General features: G+C 48.0%; 1 protein-coding gene across 1 annotated transcript in view; it reads right to left on the reverse strand.

The window, feature by feature from the left end:
* Positions 1–19,334, reverse strand: part of RBM19 (RNA binding motif protein 19) — a 226,788-nt gene that overhangs the window by 21,186 nt on the left and 186,268 nt on the right. Inside the window, exons 15-18 of the mRNA XM_063913293.1 lie at positions 16,492–16,692; positions 13,297–13,411; positions 12,128–12,261; positions 11,909–11,969 (exon numbers count right to left, since the gene is read on the reverse strand). Coding sequence (XP_063769363.1) covers positions 11,909–11,969; positions 12,128–12,261; positions 13,297–13,411; positions 16,492–16,692 — 511 coding nt within the window. The remainder of the gene's footprint in view (positions 1–11,908; positions 11,970–12,127; positions 12,262–13,296; positions 13,412–16,491; positions 16,693–19,334) is intronic.

The raw sequence follows: 19,334 nt of genomic DNA on the forward strand, positions 1-19,334 counted from the left end.
ACACCCGCACTGTATTATTAAGTGACAAATGAACGGTGATGGTCAAATTCACTTGTAGTATATCACCTGATGTGAGAGCCTCTCCGTCAAAGGCGCTGTACTGAGCCGGGTTTGCAGCGGCCCTGTGCAGTGAAAGTACAGCTGGTCACATCGCAAGTGAACCATTCAGACAAACGCGGTTGTTTTCTCCGCTGAAGGGTACTGTACCAATTTCAATGTGCAGCAGTGCAGAAAGATTGGAGCAGCAAATTCCCCAGCCGCTGGTGAAAAGTCCGTTTTAATTGCGGCTACGGTCCACTCGATGTATACGGCTCACGGAGTGTCAGGAGAATGCAGCAGTCAGATGAAGTCCTTCAATGGAGTACCTTAACGCGTTTCTCGGCCTACAACGCTGGCCGTTTCATCAGAAGGAAATGAATCATTTCCTTCTGATGAAACGGCCAGCGTTGTAGGCCGAGAAACGCGTTAAGGTACTCCATTGAAGGACTTCATCTGACTGCTGCATTCTCCTGACACTCCGTGAGCCGTATACATCAAGTGGACCGTAGCCGCAATTAAAACGGACTTTTCACCAGCGGCTGGGGAATTTGCTGCTCCAATCTTTCTGCACTGCTGCACATTCAAATTGGTACAGTACCCTTCAGCGGAGAAAACAACCGCGTTTGTCTGGATGGTTCACTGGCGATGTGACCAGCTGTACTTTCACTGTACAGAGCCGCTGCAAACCCGGCTCAGTACAGCGCCTTTGACGGAGAGGCTCTCACATCAGGTGATATACTACAAGTGAATTTGACCATCACCGTTCATTTGTCACTTAATAATACAGCGCAGGTGTCCGCAATTTCAATACTGGGATACTGTTTGCCAATGAGGTTCTTTTGTGTACAAGGAGAAGAGAGTGTACACTTTAACAGTGATTTATAACAGAGGCACTTTTTCATCAGTCTCCTTTTTATAAATATTTCAGCTCGTGGACGCACGGCTGATTTTCATGAAGCACCAATGCAGCCCTTAATTAAGGTTTATTAAAGGTTTTCTTATTCATATTGGTTCAGGAGATATGGCAGTCTTGTATATATTTATACATTATTAATTGTTCATCATTTTTAGGCCAGTTTATGTACTGTATTTTTACGTGGTTGATATAATAATATTTTAATAAAAAAAAATATATTAGATTCATCCAGCGCTCCCATTCTTTCTTTTTTTCACGTCTACCGCTACTGCCTGAGGGTCTCTTGACCTGGCGCAATACCTCTGTAGCTTTTTGTTGAGACGGGACGCCATCATGTCTATCTGTGGCAGTTCCCACCGACTCACAATCTGTGCGAAGACTTCTGGATGAAGTCCCCACTCTCCCGGGTGTAGGTCGTGTCTGCTGAGGAAGTCTGCTTCCCACTTGTCCACTCCCGGAATGAACACTGCCGACAGTGTGCTTACATGATTCTCCGCCCAGCGAAGAATTCTGGTGGCTTCCGCCATTGCCACTCTGCTCCTTGTGCCGCCTTGGCGGTTTACATGAGCCACTGCGGTGATGTTGTCTGACTGGATCAGAACTGGTCGGTCGCGAAGTAAGGTCTCCACTTGACGTAGGGCGTTGTATATGGTCCTTAGCTCCAGGATGTTGATGTGAAGACAAGTCTCTTGACTTGACCAAAGACCCTGGAAATTTCTTCCCTGTGTGACTGCTCCCCAACCTCGGAGGCTTGCGTCGGTGGTCACCAGGATCCAGTCCTGAATGCCGAATCTGCGGCCCTCGAGAAGGTGAGCACTCTGCAGCCACCACAGTAGTGACACCCTGGCCCTGGGGGACAGGGTGATCAACCGATGCATCTGAAGATGTGACCCGGACCACTTGTCCAGTAGGTCCCATTGGAAAGTCCTTGCATGGAACCTGCCGAAGGGAATGGCCTCGTATGACGCCACCATCTTTCCCAGGACTCGAGTGCAATGATGCACTGACACCTGTTTTGGTTTCAATAGGTTCTTGACCAGAGTCATGAGTTCCTGGGCCTTCTCTATCGGGAGATAAACCCTCTTCTGGTCCGCATCCAGAATCATGCCCAAGAAGGGCAGACGAGTCATAGGAACCAACTGCAACTTTGGAATATTGAGAATCCAGCCGTGTTGCTGTAACACTTTCAGTGAAAGAGATACGCAGTTCAGCAACTGCTCTCTTGATCTCGCTTTTATGAGATCGTCCAAGTACGGGATAATTGTGACACCTTGCTTCCGCAGGAGCACCATCATTTCTGCCATTACCTTGGTGAAAATCCTCGGGGCCGTTGAGAGACCAAACGGCAACGTCTGAAATTGGTAATGACAATCCTGTACCGCAAATGTTAGGTACGCCTGATGAGGTGGATAAATGGGGACATGAAGGTACGCATCCTTTATGTCCAGTGACACCATAAAATCCCCCCCTTCCAGGCTTGCGATGACTGCTCAGCGATTCCATCTTGAACTTGAACCTTTTCAAGAATAGGTTCAGAGATTTTAAATTCAATATGGGTCTGACCGAACCGTCCGGTTTCGGGACTACAAACATGGTCGAAGGAGGGGAACCTTGACCACCACCTGCTGAAGATACAATTTTTGTAGTGCGTTTAACATTATTTCCCTCTCTTGGGGGGAAGATGGTAGGGCCGATTTGAAATACCGGCGAGGAGGCACCTCTTTGAATTCCAGCTTGTAACCCTGAGACACAATTTCTATTGCCCAAGGATCCACCTGGGAGTGAACCCACATGTGGCTGAAATTCCGAAGACGTGCCCCCACAGGGCCCGGCTCCGCCAGTGGAGCCCCAGCGTCATGCGGTGGATTTTGTAGAGGCCGGTGAGGACTTCTGTTCCTGGGAACTAGCTGCGTTGTGCAGCTTCTTTCCTCTGGCAAGAAAGGACGCACCTCAGATTTTCTTGCTTCTTTGTGAACGAAAGGACTGCATTTGATAATGCGGTGCTCTCTTAGGCTGTGAGGGAACATAAGGCAAAAAATTTGACTTTCCAGCTGTAGCTGTGGAGACCAGGTCCGAGAGACCTTCCCCGAACAATTCCTCACCCTTGTAAGGTAAAACCTCCATATGCCTTTTTGAGTCGGCATCACCTGTCCATTGCCGAGTCCACAGGACCCTTCTGGCAGAAATCGACATAGCGTTTATTCTAGAACCCAGTAGACTAATGTCTCTTTGAGCATCTCTCATATATAGGACAGCGTCTTTTATATGCCCCAGGGTCAATAATACAGTATCCTTATCTAGGGTATCCAATTCCTCAGATAAGGTATCCGTCCATGCCGCTACAGCACTACACACCCAGGCCGACGCAATTGCGGTCTTAGTAAGGTACACGAATGTGTATAAATGGACTTCAGGGTAACCTCCTGTTTGCGATCAGCAGCATCTTTGAGGGTAGCCGTATCCTGGGACGGCAGGGCTACCTTTTTAGATAAGCGTGTTAAAGCTTTGTCCACCCTAGGGGAGGATTCCCATCGTAACCTATCCGTTGGCGGGAAAGGATACGCCATAAGAATCCGTTTGGAAATCTGCAGTTTTTTATCTGGAGATTCCCAAGCTTTTTCACATAACTCATTCAGTTCGTGTGAGGGGGGAAAAGTTACCTCAGGCTTCTTTCCCTTATACATATACACCCTCGTGTCAGGAACAGGGGTTTCCTCTGTGATGTGCAAAACATCCTTTATTGCTATAATCATATATCGAAGGGATTTAGCCAATTTTGGCTGTAACTTTGCATCATCGTAATTGACACTGGAGTCAGAATCCATGTCGGTATTTGTGTCAACAATTTGGGATAGTGGGCGCTTATGAGACCCTGACGGTCCCTGCGACATAGGGTCAGGCATGGGTTGAGACCCTGACTGCCCCAATGCATCAGCCTTGTCAAATCTTTTATGCAAGGAATTAACATTATCATTTAAAACCTTCCACATATCCATCCAATCAGGTGTCGGCGCCGTCGGCGGAGACACCACATTCATTTGCTCCCGCTCCTCTCCCACATAGCCTTCCTCATCAGACATGTCGACACAAGCGTACCGACACACCACACACACGGGGAATGTCCTTTCTGAAGACAGTTCCCCCACCAGGCCCTTTGGAGAGATAGAGAGAGAGTATGCCAGCACACACCCCAGCGCTATTATATCCCAGGAATAATAAGAATTTACTCACCGGTAATTCTATTTCTCGTAGTCCGTAGTGGATGCTGGGAACTCCGTAATGACCATGGGGAATAGACGGGCTCCGCAGGAGACTGGGCACTCTAAAAGAAAGATTAGGTACTATCTGGTGTGCACTGGCTCCTCCCTCTATGCCCCTCCTCCAGACCTCAGTTAAGGAAACTGTGCCCGGTAGAGCTGACACAACAAGGAAAGGATTTGGAATCCAGGGTAAGACTCATACCAGCCACACCAATCACACCGTACAACTCGTGATAACCATACCCAGTTAACAGTATGAACAACAACTGAGCCTCAGTAACAGATGGCTCATAACAATAACCCTTTAGTTAAGCAATAACTATATACATGTATTGCAGAGAGTCCGCACTTGGGATGGGCGCCCAGCATCCACTACGGACTAGAGAGAAATAGAATTACCGGTGAGTAAATTCTTATTTTCTCTGACGTCCTAGTGGATGCTGGGAACTCCGTAAGAACCATGGGGATTATACCAAAGCTCCCAAACGGGCGGGAGAGTGCGGATGACTCTGCAGCACCGAATGAGCAAAGGCAAGGTCCTCCTCAGCCAGGGTATCAAACTTGTAGAACTTAGCAAATGTGTTTGAACCCGACCAAGTAGCAGCCTCGGCAAAGCTGTAAAGCAGAGACCCCTCGGGCAGCCGCCCAAGAAGAGCCCACCTTCCTTGTGGAATGGGCTTTCACTGATTTAGGATGCGACAATCCTGCCGCAGAATGAGCTTGCTGAATCGTGTTACAGATCCAGCGCGCAATAGTTTGCTTTGAAGCAGGAGCACCCAGCTTGTTGGGTGCATGCAGGATAAACAGCGAGTCAGTTTTCCTGACTCCAGCCGTCCTGGCTACATAGATTTTCAAAGCCCTGACTACATCTAGTAACTTGGAGTCCTCCAAGTCCCGAGGAGCCGCAGGCACCACAATAGGTTGGTTCAAATGAAACGCTGATACCACCTTAGGGAGAAATTGGGGACGTGTCCTCAATTCTGCCCTGTCCATATGGAAGATCAGATAAGGGCTTTTACAAGACAAACCCGCCAATTCTGACACACGCCTAGCCGAAGCTAAGGCCAATAGCATGACCACTTTCCACGTGAGATATTTTAGCTCCACGGTCTTAAGTGGCTCAAACCAGTGGGATTTCAGGAAACCCAACACAACGTTAAGATCCCAAGGTGCCACTGGAGGCACAAAAGGGGGCTGAATATGCAGCACTCCCTTAACAAACGTCTGAACTTCAGGCAGTGAAGCCAGTTCTTTTTGAAAGAAAATAGATAGGGCCGAAATCTGGACCTTTATGGATCCTAATTTTAGGCCTATAGTCACTCCTGACTGTAGGAAGTGCAGGAATCGACCCAGCTGGAATTCCTCTGTAGGGGCCTTCCTGGCCTCACACCAAGCAACATATTTTCGCCATATACGGTGATAATGTTGTGCTGTCACGTATTTCCTAGCCTTTATCAGCGTAGGAATCACTTCATCTGGAATGCCCTTTTCCGTTAGGATCCGGCGTTCAACCGCCATGCCGTCAAACGCAGCCGCAGTAAGTCTTAGAACAGACAGGGCCCCTGCTGTAATAGGTCCTGTCTGAGAGGCAGAGGCCATGGTTCCTCTGAGATCATTTCTTGTAGTTCTGGGTACCAAGTTCTTCTTGGCCAATCCGGAACGATGAGTATAGTTCTTACTCCTCTCTTTCTTACTATCCTCAGTACCTTGGGCATGAGAGGAAGAGGAGGGAACACATAAACCGACTGGTACACCCACGGTGTCACTAGTGCGTCCACAGCTATCGCCTGAGGGTCCCTTGACCTGGCGCAATATTTTTTTAGCTTTTTGTTGAGGCGGGACGCCATCATGTCCACCTGTGGCCGTTCCCAACGGTTTACAATCTGCGTGAAGACTTCTGGAAGAAGTCCCCACTCTCCCGGGTGTAGGTCGTGCCTGCTGAGGAAGTCTGCTTCCCAGTTGTCCACTCCCGGAATGAACACTGCTGACAGTGCTAGCCCGTGATTTTACGCCCATCGGAGAATCCTTGTGGCTTCTGCCATCGCCATCCTGCTTCTTCTGCCGCCCTGTCGGTTTACATGGGCGACCGCCGTGATGTTGTCTGATTGAATCAGCACTGGTTGGTTCTGAAGCAGGGGCTCTGCTTGACTCAGGGCGTTGTAAATGGCCCTTAGTTCCAGTATATTTATGTGTAGTGAAGTCTCCTGACTTGACCACAGTTCCTGGAAGTTCCTTCCCTGAGTGACTGCCCCCCATCCTCGGAGGCTTGCGTCCGTGGTCACCAGGACCCAGTCCTGTATGCCGAATCTGCGGCCCTCGAGAAGATGAGCACTCTGCAGCCACCACAGCAGAGACACCCTGGCCCTTGGGGACAGGGTGATCAACCGATGCATCTGAAGATGCGATCCGGACCATTTGTCTAACAGATCCCACTGAAAGATCCTTGCATGGAACCTGCAGAAGGGAATTGCTTCGTAAGAGGCCACCATCTTTCCCAGGACTCGCGTGCAGTGATGCACCGACACCTGTTTTGGTTTCAGGAGGTCCCTGACCAGAGATGACAATTCCTGGGCCTTCTCCACCGGGAGAAACACCTTCTTCTGTTCTGTGTCCAGAATCATGCCCAGGAAGAGCAGACGCGTCGCAGGAATCAGCTGCGACTTTGGGATATTCAGAATCCAGCCGTGCTGTAGCAACACTTCCCGAGAAAGTGCTACGCTGACTAACAACTGCTCTCTGGACCTCGCCTTTATAAGGAGATCGTCCAAGTACGGGATAATTATAACTCCCTTCTTCCGAAGGAGTATCATCATTTCGGCCATTACCTTGGTAAATACTCTCGGTGCCGTGGACAGACCAAACGGCAACGTCTGGAATTGGTAATGACAATCCTGTACCACAAACCTGAGGTACTCCTGGTGAGGTGGGTAAACGGGGACATGCAAGTAAGCATCCTTGATGTCCAGCGACACCATAAAATCCCCCTCTTCCAGGCTTGTAATAACCGCCCTGAGCGATTCCATTTTGAACTTGAACTTCCTTATATAAGTGTTCAAGGATTTTAAATTTAGAATGGGTCTCACCGAACCGTCTGGTTTCGGTACCACAAACATTGTGGAATAGTAACCCCGTCCCTGTTGAAGGAGGGGAACCTTGATTATCACCTGCTGGAGGTACAGCTTGTGAATTGCTGCCAGTACTACCTCCCTTTCCCTGGGAGCAGCTGGCAAGGCTGATTTGAGGTAACGGCGAGGGGGAGTCGCCTCGAACTCCAGCTTGTATCCCTGAGATACAATTTGAACAGCCCAGAGATCCACTTGTGAGCGAACCCACTGGTTGCTGAAGTTTCGGAGACGCGCCCCCACCGCACCCGGCTCCGCCTGTGGAGCCCCAGCGTCATGCGGTGGACTTAGAGGAAGCGGGGGAGGATTTTTGTTCCTGGGAACTGGCTGCCTGGTGCAGCTTCTTTCCTCTACCCCTGCCTCTGGGCAGAAAGGATGCGCCTCCGATCCGCTTGCCTTTCTGAGGCCGAAAGGACTGTACATGATAATACGGTGCTTTCTTAGGCTTTGAGGGAACCTGAGGTAAAAAAGTTGACTTCCCGGCTGTTGCCGTGGATACGAGGTCCGAGAGACCGTCCCCAAACAATTCCTCACCCTTATAAGGCAAAACCTCCATGTGTCTTTTAGAATCAGCATCACCTGTCCACTGCCGAGTCCATAATACTCTCCTGGCAGAAATGGACATTGCATTAATTCTAGATGCCAGCAGGCAAATGTCCCTCTGTGCATCCCACATATATAAGACGACGTCTTTTATATGTTCTATGGTTAGCAAAATAGTATCCCTGTCGAGGGAATCAATGTTGTCTGACAGGGTATCAGACCATGCGGCTGCAGCACTACACATCCATGCTGAAGCAATAGCAGGTCTCAGTATAGTACCTGAGTGTGTATACACAGACTTCAGGATAGCTTCCTGCTTTCTATCCGCAGGCTCCTTTAAGGCGGCCGTATCCTGAGACGGCAGTGCCACCTTTTTTGATAAGCGTGTGAGCGCTTTGTCCACCCTGGGGGATGTTTCCCAACGTAACCTATCCGTTGGCGGGAAAGGGTACGCCATCAGTAACCTCTTAGAAATCACTAGTTTCTTATCGGGGGAACTCCACGCTTCCTCACACAATTCAATTTAACTCATCGGATGGGGGAAAAGTCACTGGCTGCTTTTTCTCCCCAAACACAATACCCTTCTTGGTAGTAACCGGGTTAATATCAGAAATGTGCAATACATTTTTCATTGCAGTAATCATGCATCGGATGGCTTTAGTAGACTGTGCATTTGTCTCATCCTCATCTACACTGGAGTCAGACTCCGTGTCGACATCTGTGTCTACCATCTGAGCTAGCGGGCGTTTATAAGCCCCTGATGGCCTCTGAGACGCCTGGGTAGGCGCGGGTTGAGATCCCGGCTGTCCCAAGGCTGCTGCGTCATCGAACCTTTTATGTAAGGAGTTGACACTGTCTGTTAAGACCTTCCACATATCCATCCAATCCGGTGTCAGCCCCGTCGGGGGCGACACCACACTTATCTGCCCTTGCTCCGCCTCCACGTAACCCTCCTCATCAAACATGTCGACACAGCCGTACTGACACACCGCACACACACAGGGAATGCTCTGACTGAGGACAGGACCCCACAAAGTCCTTTGGGGAGACAGAGAGAGAGTATGCCAGCACACACCACAGCGCTATATAACACGGGGATTTTCACTATAATGAGTGATTTTTCCCAATAGCTGCTTAATATATATTATTTGCGCCTAAATTTATGTGCCCCCCCTCTCTTTTTTACCCTTCTTGTATCAGGAATACTGCAGGGGAGAGCCTGGGGAGCTGCTTCCAGCGGAACTGTGAAGGAAAAATGGCGCTGGTGTGCTGAGGAAGAAGGCCCCGCCCCCTCAGCGGTGGGCTTCTCCCTGCAGTTTCTGACTGAAAAATGGCGGGGGTTTTACACATATACAGTCACAGACTGTATTATGTGTATTTTTATGACAAAAGGTATTTTATTGCTGCCCGGGGCGCTCCCCCCCCCAGCGCCCTGCACCCTACAGTGACCGGAGTGGTGTGCAGTGGGAGCAATGGCGCACAGCTGCAGTGCTGTGCGCTACCTTAATGAAAACCGGAGTCTTCTGCCGCCGATTTCATCTCCTTCTCTTCTGGCTCTGCAAGGGGGACGGCGGCGCGGCTCCGGGAACGGACGATCGAGGTCAGGCCCTGTGTTCGAACCCTCTGGAGCTAATGGTGTCCAGTAGCCTAAGAAGCACAAGCTAGCTGCACGCAGGTAGGTTTGCTTCTCTCCCCTAAGTCCCACGTAGCAGTGAGTCTGTTGCCAGCAGATCTCACTGAAAATAAAAAACCTAACAAATACTTTCTTTTCTAGCAAGCTCAGGAGAGCCCACTAGGTGCATCCAGCTCTGGCCGGGCACAGATTCTAACTGAGGTCTGGAGGAGGGGCATAGAGGGAGGAGCCAGTGCACACCAGATAGTACCTAATCTTTCTTTTAGAGTGCCCAGTCTCCTGCGGAGCCCGTCTATTCCCCATGGTCCTTACGGAGTTCCCAGCATCCACTAGGACGTCAGAGAAAACACAGTGAGTGCTGAGGGAGAAGCACCGCCCCCCTCCGCGTTGGGCTTCTGTCCCGCTTAAACAGTAATTTTGGCGGGGGCTCATATATATATATATATATATATATACAGTGCCCAGCTGTATATAGGTGTTCTTTTTGCCAATATGAGGTCCCAAACGCTGCCTAGGGCGCCCCCCCCCCCCCCTGCGCCCTTACAGTGACTGGAGTATGTGAGGTGTGTGGAGCAATGGCGCACAGCTGCAGTGCTGTGCGTTACCTCTTGTGAAGATCATGAAGTCTTCTGCCGCCTGTGATGTCTTCTTTTCTTCTCATACTCACCCGGCTTCTGTCTTCCGGCTCTGCGAGGGGGACGGCGGCGCGGCTCTGGGACGGACGGCGAGGGTGAGATCCTGCGTACCAATCCCTCTGGAGCTAATGGTGTCCAGTAGCCTAAGAAGCAGGACCTAGCTTCAGAGAGTAGGGCTGCTTCTCTCCCCTCAGTCCCTCGATGCAGGGAGTCTGTTGCCAGCAGAGCTCCCTGAAAATAAAAAACCTAACAAAATACTTTCTATCAGTAAACTCAGGAGAGCTCACTGAAAAGTACCCAGCTCCTGGGTCTGGAGGAGGGGCATAGAGGGAGGAGCCAGTGCACACCAGGAACTAAATTCTTTCTTAAAGTGCCCATGTATCCTGCGGAGCCCGTCTATCCCCATGGTCCTTACGGAGTCCCCAGCATCCTCTAGGACGTTAGAGAAAAAGCCCTGTGAGAAAGAGTCACCCAAATTTTGTAAGAAGTGACCCTATTTGTGCACCTAGACTAGCAAGGCAAATCTTGGGCAATGACTAATGCCCAAACCCTTCCAATCTGTCCTTCTAAAGAATTTACATTGTCAGAACTAGCGGGAAAGGGAGGTGAAGAAACTGGAACAACTATAGAGCTTTCTGAAGGCCAGTGAGACATGCCTACTGGTCCCCTGATCTACTGTCAAAAAAAGGGAGTTTTAGCCATAAGATAAGCAGATCTCTCTCGATACCCCTAAATGTCCAGTGATCCTTAAAGACCTTCAGTATAGGACACAGCGTTTCAAATATCAGCTTCCAAAATGTCCACTCTACATAATAGGCTTTCTGAGTTAGCCAGAACAAACATCTCCGCCCATTGTGCTGCAAGTGGTGGTCCAGGTAAAATACCACAGTGATATTATACATCTGTAACCTGTCCTCTCCCTCTAGACATGTAGGTGTAATATTTGTATGATTTGCCATGGCAGGAACATCAACCTTGTTGAGCCAGCAAAGCGCAATCAGGGATGACCAGATGGCAGATCGCTGCGCCTTAAAATAGAGAGAACTGGGAACGCGGCATTTATCATTGCCACGGTTTTTTCCAGGTGGACCTTATAGAAGGAACCACATTCCATGCTTCAGAGGCTGGACAGCAGGGGCTACAGGGTAGAGGAGGAGTCTGCGTTTTGCCATTGCTCAGTTGATAAGTGTGGAATATAACCCATTGCTTGTTTTTTTTTTTTTTTTTTACCATTACTGCATACGGTGGGGAGTTTAGATACAGACTGTGTATAGCCACGAGCTGTACCATGTTTCTGCTGAAACTAAAATTCTAAACAAGGAGATATTGGCAACTATGTGAGCATGGTGCCATTTCTATCGAAACAGATTTTTTTATTCCACCAGTACAGTGTAGTGACACTTATTTCCAATGACAACATTGAGTTTTTCTAGAACACATCTTTGCATTTCCAGGTAAAATAGTCCAATAAAGACAATGCGTGCATTGTCACCATAAAGAGAAAATGCTCCCTGCAGGATGTCCATATGCTGTATACATGAAATTACTACCACAATATTTTCAATTCCAGTTTTGTTAAATCCTACTTGATTGCTGTCCTACCTATAAATGCAGCCAAGCTTTGTATGATTCTGTATTTTATTACCATTTAAGGTACTCTAATGCCCATTACAAAACATTTTTTTTATTGTCACAGCTGCACAGACTTTGTATTATTACAGTTCTAAGTCATTATAAAGCATTTTACTGGGGATACGCACCTTGCTTATCCTTCTTTTTGGAAATGGTACAGGTTTTCACAGCCCCAACTTTGGAAAAGACCTGTACAAATAATAGAGGATATTATGTAAATGTACTATTAAAGAAGACCTGATTCATAACCATTCAACAGAATGATTTCCAATCTTCCCATCTTCTTAGAAGCACAGAACGTGGTGTGAATCAAGAAGCCACAGGACAATACAAAAGACACCACTCACCTCCCTAAGCGTTTCTTCACTGGTGCTGAAGTTCAGGTTTTTAATAAACAAAGTACAACCTTGAAGAGTTTCTTCCTCATCATCTTCCTCTTCTGACTCTGTCTTCTGCTTTGTCTGTGTTTCTACAGTCTCTTCTGGGATCAACAAAGAAAATTAAATATTGAAAAAATATACAGAAAATAAATCTATCTATACAACCAACTTTAGATGACGTTTGCTTTGTGACATATTTCAGATCTAGCTGGAAGTAGCTATAAAAGATGTCAGCAACTATACTTAAGTAGTCTGTGACATTTAAACAATTGATATTAAAAGAGCCTAATGTGTGCCAAGAAAACATTCCTCACACCATTACCGCACCACCACCACCACAAACTACTGGAAGCAGACAGGATGGATCCCTAGATGTGCTGTGTATGCCTTTTGACCTAATCAAGTTTTGTCAGATCAGGGAATGTTTTGTCAATCTGTTGCTGTCCAGTTTTGAAGAATCTGTGGCCGCTATAGACCCAGTTTGCTGTTCTTAGGTTAAAGGAATGTAACCAGGTGTGGTGTTCTGCTACAGCAGCAAATCCACTTCAAGGTTCAACATGCTGAGCTTTCATAGATGCTGTTGTAAGATACCACTGTTGTAATGCATGGTTATTTGAGTTACTGTAGCCTTCTTGTCCTACTTGAACAAGTCTGACCATTTGCTCTTACCTCTCCCATATTAACAAGAAGTTTATGACCAAAAAACTGCCGCTCACTGAATACTTTTTAAAAAAAAAAACCCTCTTGAGACTGTAAAAATGTCTGAAGGCCACCAAAAGACCCTGTCCGACACCAGCAATCACTCTATGGTCAATAACACTTAATGCAGTATTTCTTTCCCATTTTGTCTGAACTACTGAACCACTTGATCATGTCTGCATGCTTTTATGCATTGAGGCGCTGCCACATGATTGGCTAATATTTGCATTAACAAGCAAGTGTACTTGAATAATGTGGCCATTGTGTATATATAACTTCATCGTAAAACACACTAGCCGTAAAATGAAATATACGTAAATTCAGGTGGCTTTATGCTAACCTTGGCAGCACAAAAACTTGGCAAAAATCTGTTTACCTCCCAGTCCAGTGTTAAAAGAATAAGTCATCCTGAATAATAATCCATTCTCATCTCTCACCTTTCTCTTGCTCAGCGGGCTTGGTTTCTTTTACTGGCTCTGCTTTCATCACAGCGGGTGGGCTGTTGAAGACATTCATAGGAGCCCACTCCAAGTAAAGGGGAACATGCTGAAACTGAGCATGAAAGAAAAGATTAGAATGCCATGGTGTGAAGTAGGAAGCGAATAACTTGATAGACCGAGCACTAAAATGTATACAATGCGAACACAGCTATTCATGTCATTTGTATGTATACAAACATGTTCAAATACGCAGTACTTTCAGACACATATATATGTACATTCAGTAGTAATTCTGTCTAAAGCAACAGCCACTTACTCCCCCTCCCACCCAAGAAACACTGGAATACCAATATTACCTCATGATACTGTTAATATACGGTTGTGAGTATGGTTCATTAGGTCGACAGTAAAAAGGTCAACAGTGTCTTGGAAATGTCAACATGAACAAGGTCGACATGAGAAAAAGGTCAACACAAGCAAAAAAGTTGACATGAGAATGGTCGACACATAAAAAGGTCGACATGAGTTTTTAGGGTGTCCCATTTTTTACTTTTAGCACATGGATCCCCAAATTAGTGTACTGCTTCACTCGCCCTGCTTCAGGCAAGGTGCCTCGCTCTGCTACCGCTGCGCTCAGCACAGGTTACCATTCCCAATCGTAGTCCACGTGGACGGTAAAGTATGAAAAAGTTCTAAAAATGAAAAAAAAATTGTGAAAACTCATGTCGACCAGTGCATTGTCGACCTTTTGACCATGTGGACCTAATGCATGTTGATCAATAGTGGTCGACCTAGTGACTGACAACCTAAAGCCCGGATACCTATACACGCAGGGGCAAATTGGGAACTTAAAGTGGTCCAGAAAAAAATTCTGAAAGTGCCCTCATGTAGGCGGGGCCAAATAAACTGTAGGCGTGTCCATACAGAAATCTAAGAAATGTTATCAAATCCTTAGTTCTAGCCACAGTACAATAAGGCTATTATCCATGTGACTGCAACACAATAAATAAGGCATCCGTGCGACTCTAGTACAGGACAGACAGCATTCATGTTGCAGCAATACAGGACAGACAACATCCCTGTGACCGCTACACAGGACACACAAAATCCAAGTGACAGATACACAGGACACACAGCATCCAAATGACTGCTACACAGGACACACAGCATCCAAGTGACCGCTACACAGGACACACAGCATCCAAGTGACCGCTACACAGGACGCACAGCATCCAAGTGACCGCTACACAGGACACACAGCATCCAAGTGACCGCTACACAGGAAGCACATCATCCAAGTGACCGCTACACAGGACACACAGCATCCAAGTGACCGCTACACAGGACACACAGCATCCAAGTGACCGCTACACAGGACGCACAGCATCTAAGTGACCGCTACACAGGACGCACAGCATCCAAGTGACCGTTACACAGGACACACAGCATCCAAGTGACCACTACACAGGACGCACAGCATCCAAGTGACCGCTACACAGGACACACAGCATCCAAGTGACTGCTACACAGAACACACAGCATCCAAGTGACCGCTACACAGGACACACAGCATCCAAGTGACCGCTACACAGGACACACAGCATCCAAGTGACAGCTACACAGGACACACACAGCATCCAAGTGACCGCTACACAGGACGCATAACATCCAAGTGACCGCTACACAGGACACACAGCATCCAAGTGACCGCTACACAGGACACACAGCATCCAAGTGACCGCTACACAGGACGCACAGCATCTAAGTGACCGCTACACAGGACGCACAGCATCCAAGTGACCGCTACACAGGACACACAGCATCCAAGTGACCGCTACACAGGACCCACAGCATCCAAATGACTGCAATCCAGGACAGACAGCACCCAGGTGACTACCATACAGAGCACACAGCATCCCAGTGACTACCATACAGGACAGACAGCATCCAGGTGACTACCATACAGAGCACACTGCATCCCAGTGACTACCATACAGGACATAAAGCATCCAAGTAACTGCCATAAAATAGAAACAACATTTTAGTGACCACCTTAAAATGCAGACTGATACTAGCGTCCACAATTCAGTGTACACACAATCCTGTAACTGCCTTATAGGACAGACAGCTCACTTTTTAGTGTTCACCAGAAATGTATATTGCAGTTAGAGAAATAAATACCACTTGTCTATAGAAATCATACATAACAGAGAAAGGTCACAATTCAATTTATTAAAGTAATAAGTTTACAATGTATAATAGTGAAACAAATAATTGGATATGGTTCATATATAATAAGCAGCTGTGGATCACAAGTAGCGGGTAGCGTAGTGATGGCTACTACAAATGGAGGAGATTAACAGGAATTCACAGTTACAATTGCTATTTAATATAGCAATGTAAAGTGGATCAAAGTGCCTCTGTCCTGATTAAGTAAATGTTGTGCAGCTACTGTTATATACATACAGGATAAAGAAACTTGAAGAAACAATACAGTCTGGTATGCGGTGGGAAGGAGAGCATGAGCCATGCATACGCATAGTCAGCAACATACTGCATACACACTGGACGGTCTGAATCAAGCACATTGTACAGGATATCGTCTAGTGCAGGCATGTCCAAACTGTGGCCCTCCAGCTGTTGAGAAACTACACATACCAGCATGCCCTGACACAGCTTTTGCATTCTCTGACAGCAAAACTGTGTCAGGGCATGCTGGGATATGTAGTTTCACAACAGCTGGAGGGCCGCAGTTTGGACATGCCTGGTCTAGTGTGTACGCATGAGGGAGAGACCTCTCCCTGCAGCGCCTCCCCCTGCCGCCGCAGACATGTCCCCCCCGCCGGCCGCCGATCTCTGCTCCCCCCGCTGCCCAGCTTACCCCTGTCCCCATCTCGCTCACGCCCGCCGCCATCTGCACTCATTGCCGCTGCTGTCAGCGCAGCCGCTGACAGCAGCGGTCGTCCATTGAATAGGTCTATTCCGACAACTGCATGTCGGAATGGATCCGACTTTTATTGAATATACCCCGAAATGTTGTCATTTTAATATCGATCCCTAATGACTGACCATCTGATGTTAATCATTTATTCCATGCACAAGTTGTAAGAGCCATAGTAAACAGGATATTCCCAAGCAGAATTGTGCTTCTATGCACATAAGACACACTTTTCTGTAATACAGAGTACCTACCTTTGTGTAAGCCAATTTACGGAAAGCTTGCTTTGCTTCAGTAGGTTCAAGAAACTCCACAATGGCACTTATGCCACCTTCTGGCAGTAGCACCCTCCCCAGATGCCCAAAACGTCCAAACACCTCTTGTAGTTCTGCTGATTGACAACCAGCTGGGAGATTCTTTACCAGGATCACTGTCTTACTGCGTGGCCCAGCAGCCTGATTGGAATAGATTAGCAATCAACACAATTCTTAACAACCACATTAGACACATGTAATACATAAAAAATGTGACTCCCTATAATTAGCACATTAGATATACATACATAGGAAATCCCTATGTTATTGTAGGTCTTAAAATTCCTGAAATAAAAATAAATGAGTAACTAAATCTGTAATAGAAATACTATAGCCAAAAGTATGTCACCTGGAATAATTAAGACAATGTATGTTCAATTGGTGGAGTTCCTGTTGCGATGGCAACAGAAATGTGGCTACGCTGGAGGCCGCCAAGACTGCTTTCTTCCCCTCAGCTTCTACGCCGCGGTCTCGCCTGTCCACCTTTCGCCCTTACATCAAGAATAAAGGTCAGTCCCTTCCCAGACAGTCGACCTCCACAAAAAAAAAAACCCACCTAGTCCAGAACCAAGCAGGCCTGGGCTGCCAGACGTTCAACTACCATGTCTGCGGTCACGCCCTCAGCCTGACGGGACGGGCCTCCTCTTGGGAGATCCCAGGGTGGGAGGCCAGCTTCTTCAGCTCGCACATTCTTGGCATCAGACCAGGTGCAAGAAGTAGTCTCTCATAGCTACGCTGTCTCATTCCGGGGATTTTGCCCTCACCAATTCTTTTGCATAGGCCCCCACATTGGACCAAAGCAAGGCTTCGACCCTCCAGGAAGTCATTCGGCCGCTACAGCGATCAGGGGTAACAGTGCAGTCCCTTGGTCAGAACACGGGATAAGTTTCTACTCTACCCTGTTCCTGGTTCTGAAACCCACTGGGTCTCATTGTCCGATCCTCAATATCAAATCCCTCAACGGGTTTGTCTGGGTACCCAGGTTTTGTATAGAATCCTTCTGACTATTGTCCTGGCTATGGAGCCTGGGGACTTGATAGTGTCCCTGGACATTCAGCATGCTTATCTACATGTACCTGTAGCACCCTCTCATCAGCGGCTTCTGCTTTCCTTCAGCTGCAGTACCAATTTCAGGCACTGCTTTTTGGTCTTTCTGCTGCTCCCAGGGTCTTTATCATACTTATGACTGCTATGACAGCACAGTTGTATCGACAGGGGGTCAGAATACTTGCATATCTGGACGGGATGTAGTTAGGTGGCCGGCGGTCAGGAGACCTCCTCCTACATCCCACTCCCTTAGAATCTCGATAGTCGGCATGCCGACTAGCAGGGACTATTCCAACTCGTGGGTGTCCACGACACCCATAGAGTGGGAATAGAAACTGTGTCGAGCGCGGCTCGCACCGGTCACACATACCCAACCCATCTGGACGACCTCCTGATCCTTGCATACTCTCCGGCGGTCCTTAATTGCCATCCTTAGCTGAATATTGCCTTCCTGCAGCAACACGGCTGGCTAATAAACTGGAAACCGTCATCCCTCATGCCTTCGCACCGGATGCTACATCTGGGCGCTATCTTCGACTCTCGGGTTCAGAGGTTCTTTTCTGCAAGCAGACCAAATCTCAGCACTACAGCAACAAGTATGCAAGTTGCTGCACAGTCGCCGAGTGTCCATCTAAGCACAGCCCTGGGGTCCATGATCACCACCGTCACCATGGTATAAGATGCCCAGTTTCACTCGAGGCTCTGCAACACTTGATCCTGTCTAAGTGGATCGGACTATCACATCTGATCAAGTCCCAGATGAGGGTCCTCTATCCAGAAGTTCGTCTGTCTCTAACCTGGTGGCTCCAGACAGAGCTCTGAGACAAGGGTTGCCCCTTTGGATTCCTGATTGGGTCCTTCTTATAATGGATACCAGTGTACGCAGATGGGGCGCAGTGTCCGATCAATACCCCCTTCAGGGCCGGTTGACTTAGCAGACAGTTGCTTACCAATCAACATCTTGCAGACCGGTTCAGGTCCAGTCCGACAACGCCACTGCGGTGGCCTACCTCAACCATCAGGGAGGCACTCGCAGTTGCTTGGCAATGCAGGAAGTGGCACTCATCCTCCGATGGGGAGAAAGTAATCTTCCAGACATCTAGAGAGTGTTCATCCCAGCAGTCCTCAACTGGGAAGCGGACTTAGTCAGCCGTCACGACGTGCACTCAGGTGAGTGGTCTTGCCTGAGTGGTTCCTGTGTATGGGTCCAGGACAAGAGATCCCTAAGCAGCCTTTGTGGATGTCCTTGCAGTAAGAGGGATCTTCTGTCTGTTGCACTTCCCTCCTGTCTCCCTTCTTCCGTGGGTTCTTTGGAAGTTCAAGCAAGAAGGTGACACCGCCCCATTGGTATCTCTGGCATGGCCCAGATGTCATTGGTTCTCCGATCTCCAGAGGCTCTGCATAGACGCTCTCTTTCCACTTCTGCTATGACTAGACCTGTGGTCTCAGGGTCCCTGTCTACACCCGGACCTAGGTGTCTGTCTTTGATGGCGTGGCTCTTGCATCACCCCTCCCATGGTCCAAAGATTTCTTTCGCTCGGCGGTCCAGCCTTTCTTCAAGCTGGATTGGATCTCGGACTCCGCCTAGCCTCTCTAAGAGTGCACTTCTCGCTCTATCAATTTGGTTCCAGGCCAGAATTGCTCCACTGCCGGATGTTCGCACCTTTCTTTAGGGTGACCACCGTATTCAAAAAGTGGCTCCGTGGGATTGGTCAGTGGTTCTACAGGCACTTCAG

Source organism: Pseudophryne corroboree, chromosome 1 (genome assembly GCF_028390025.1).
Source record: "Pseudophryne corroboree isolate aPseCor3 chromosome 1, aPseCor3.hap2, whole genome shotgun sequence".
NCBI lineage: Eukaryota > Metazoa > Chordata > Amphibia > Anura > Myobatrachidae > Pseudophryne > Pseudophryne corroboree.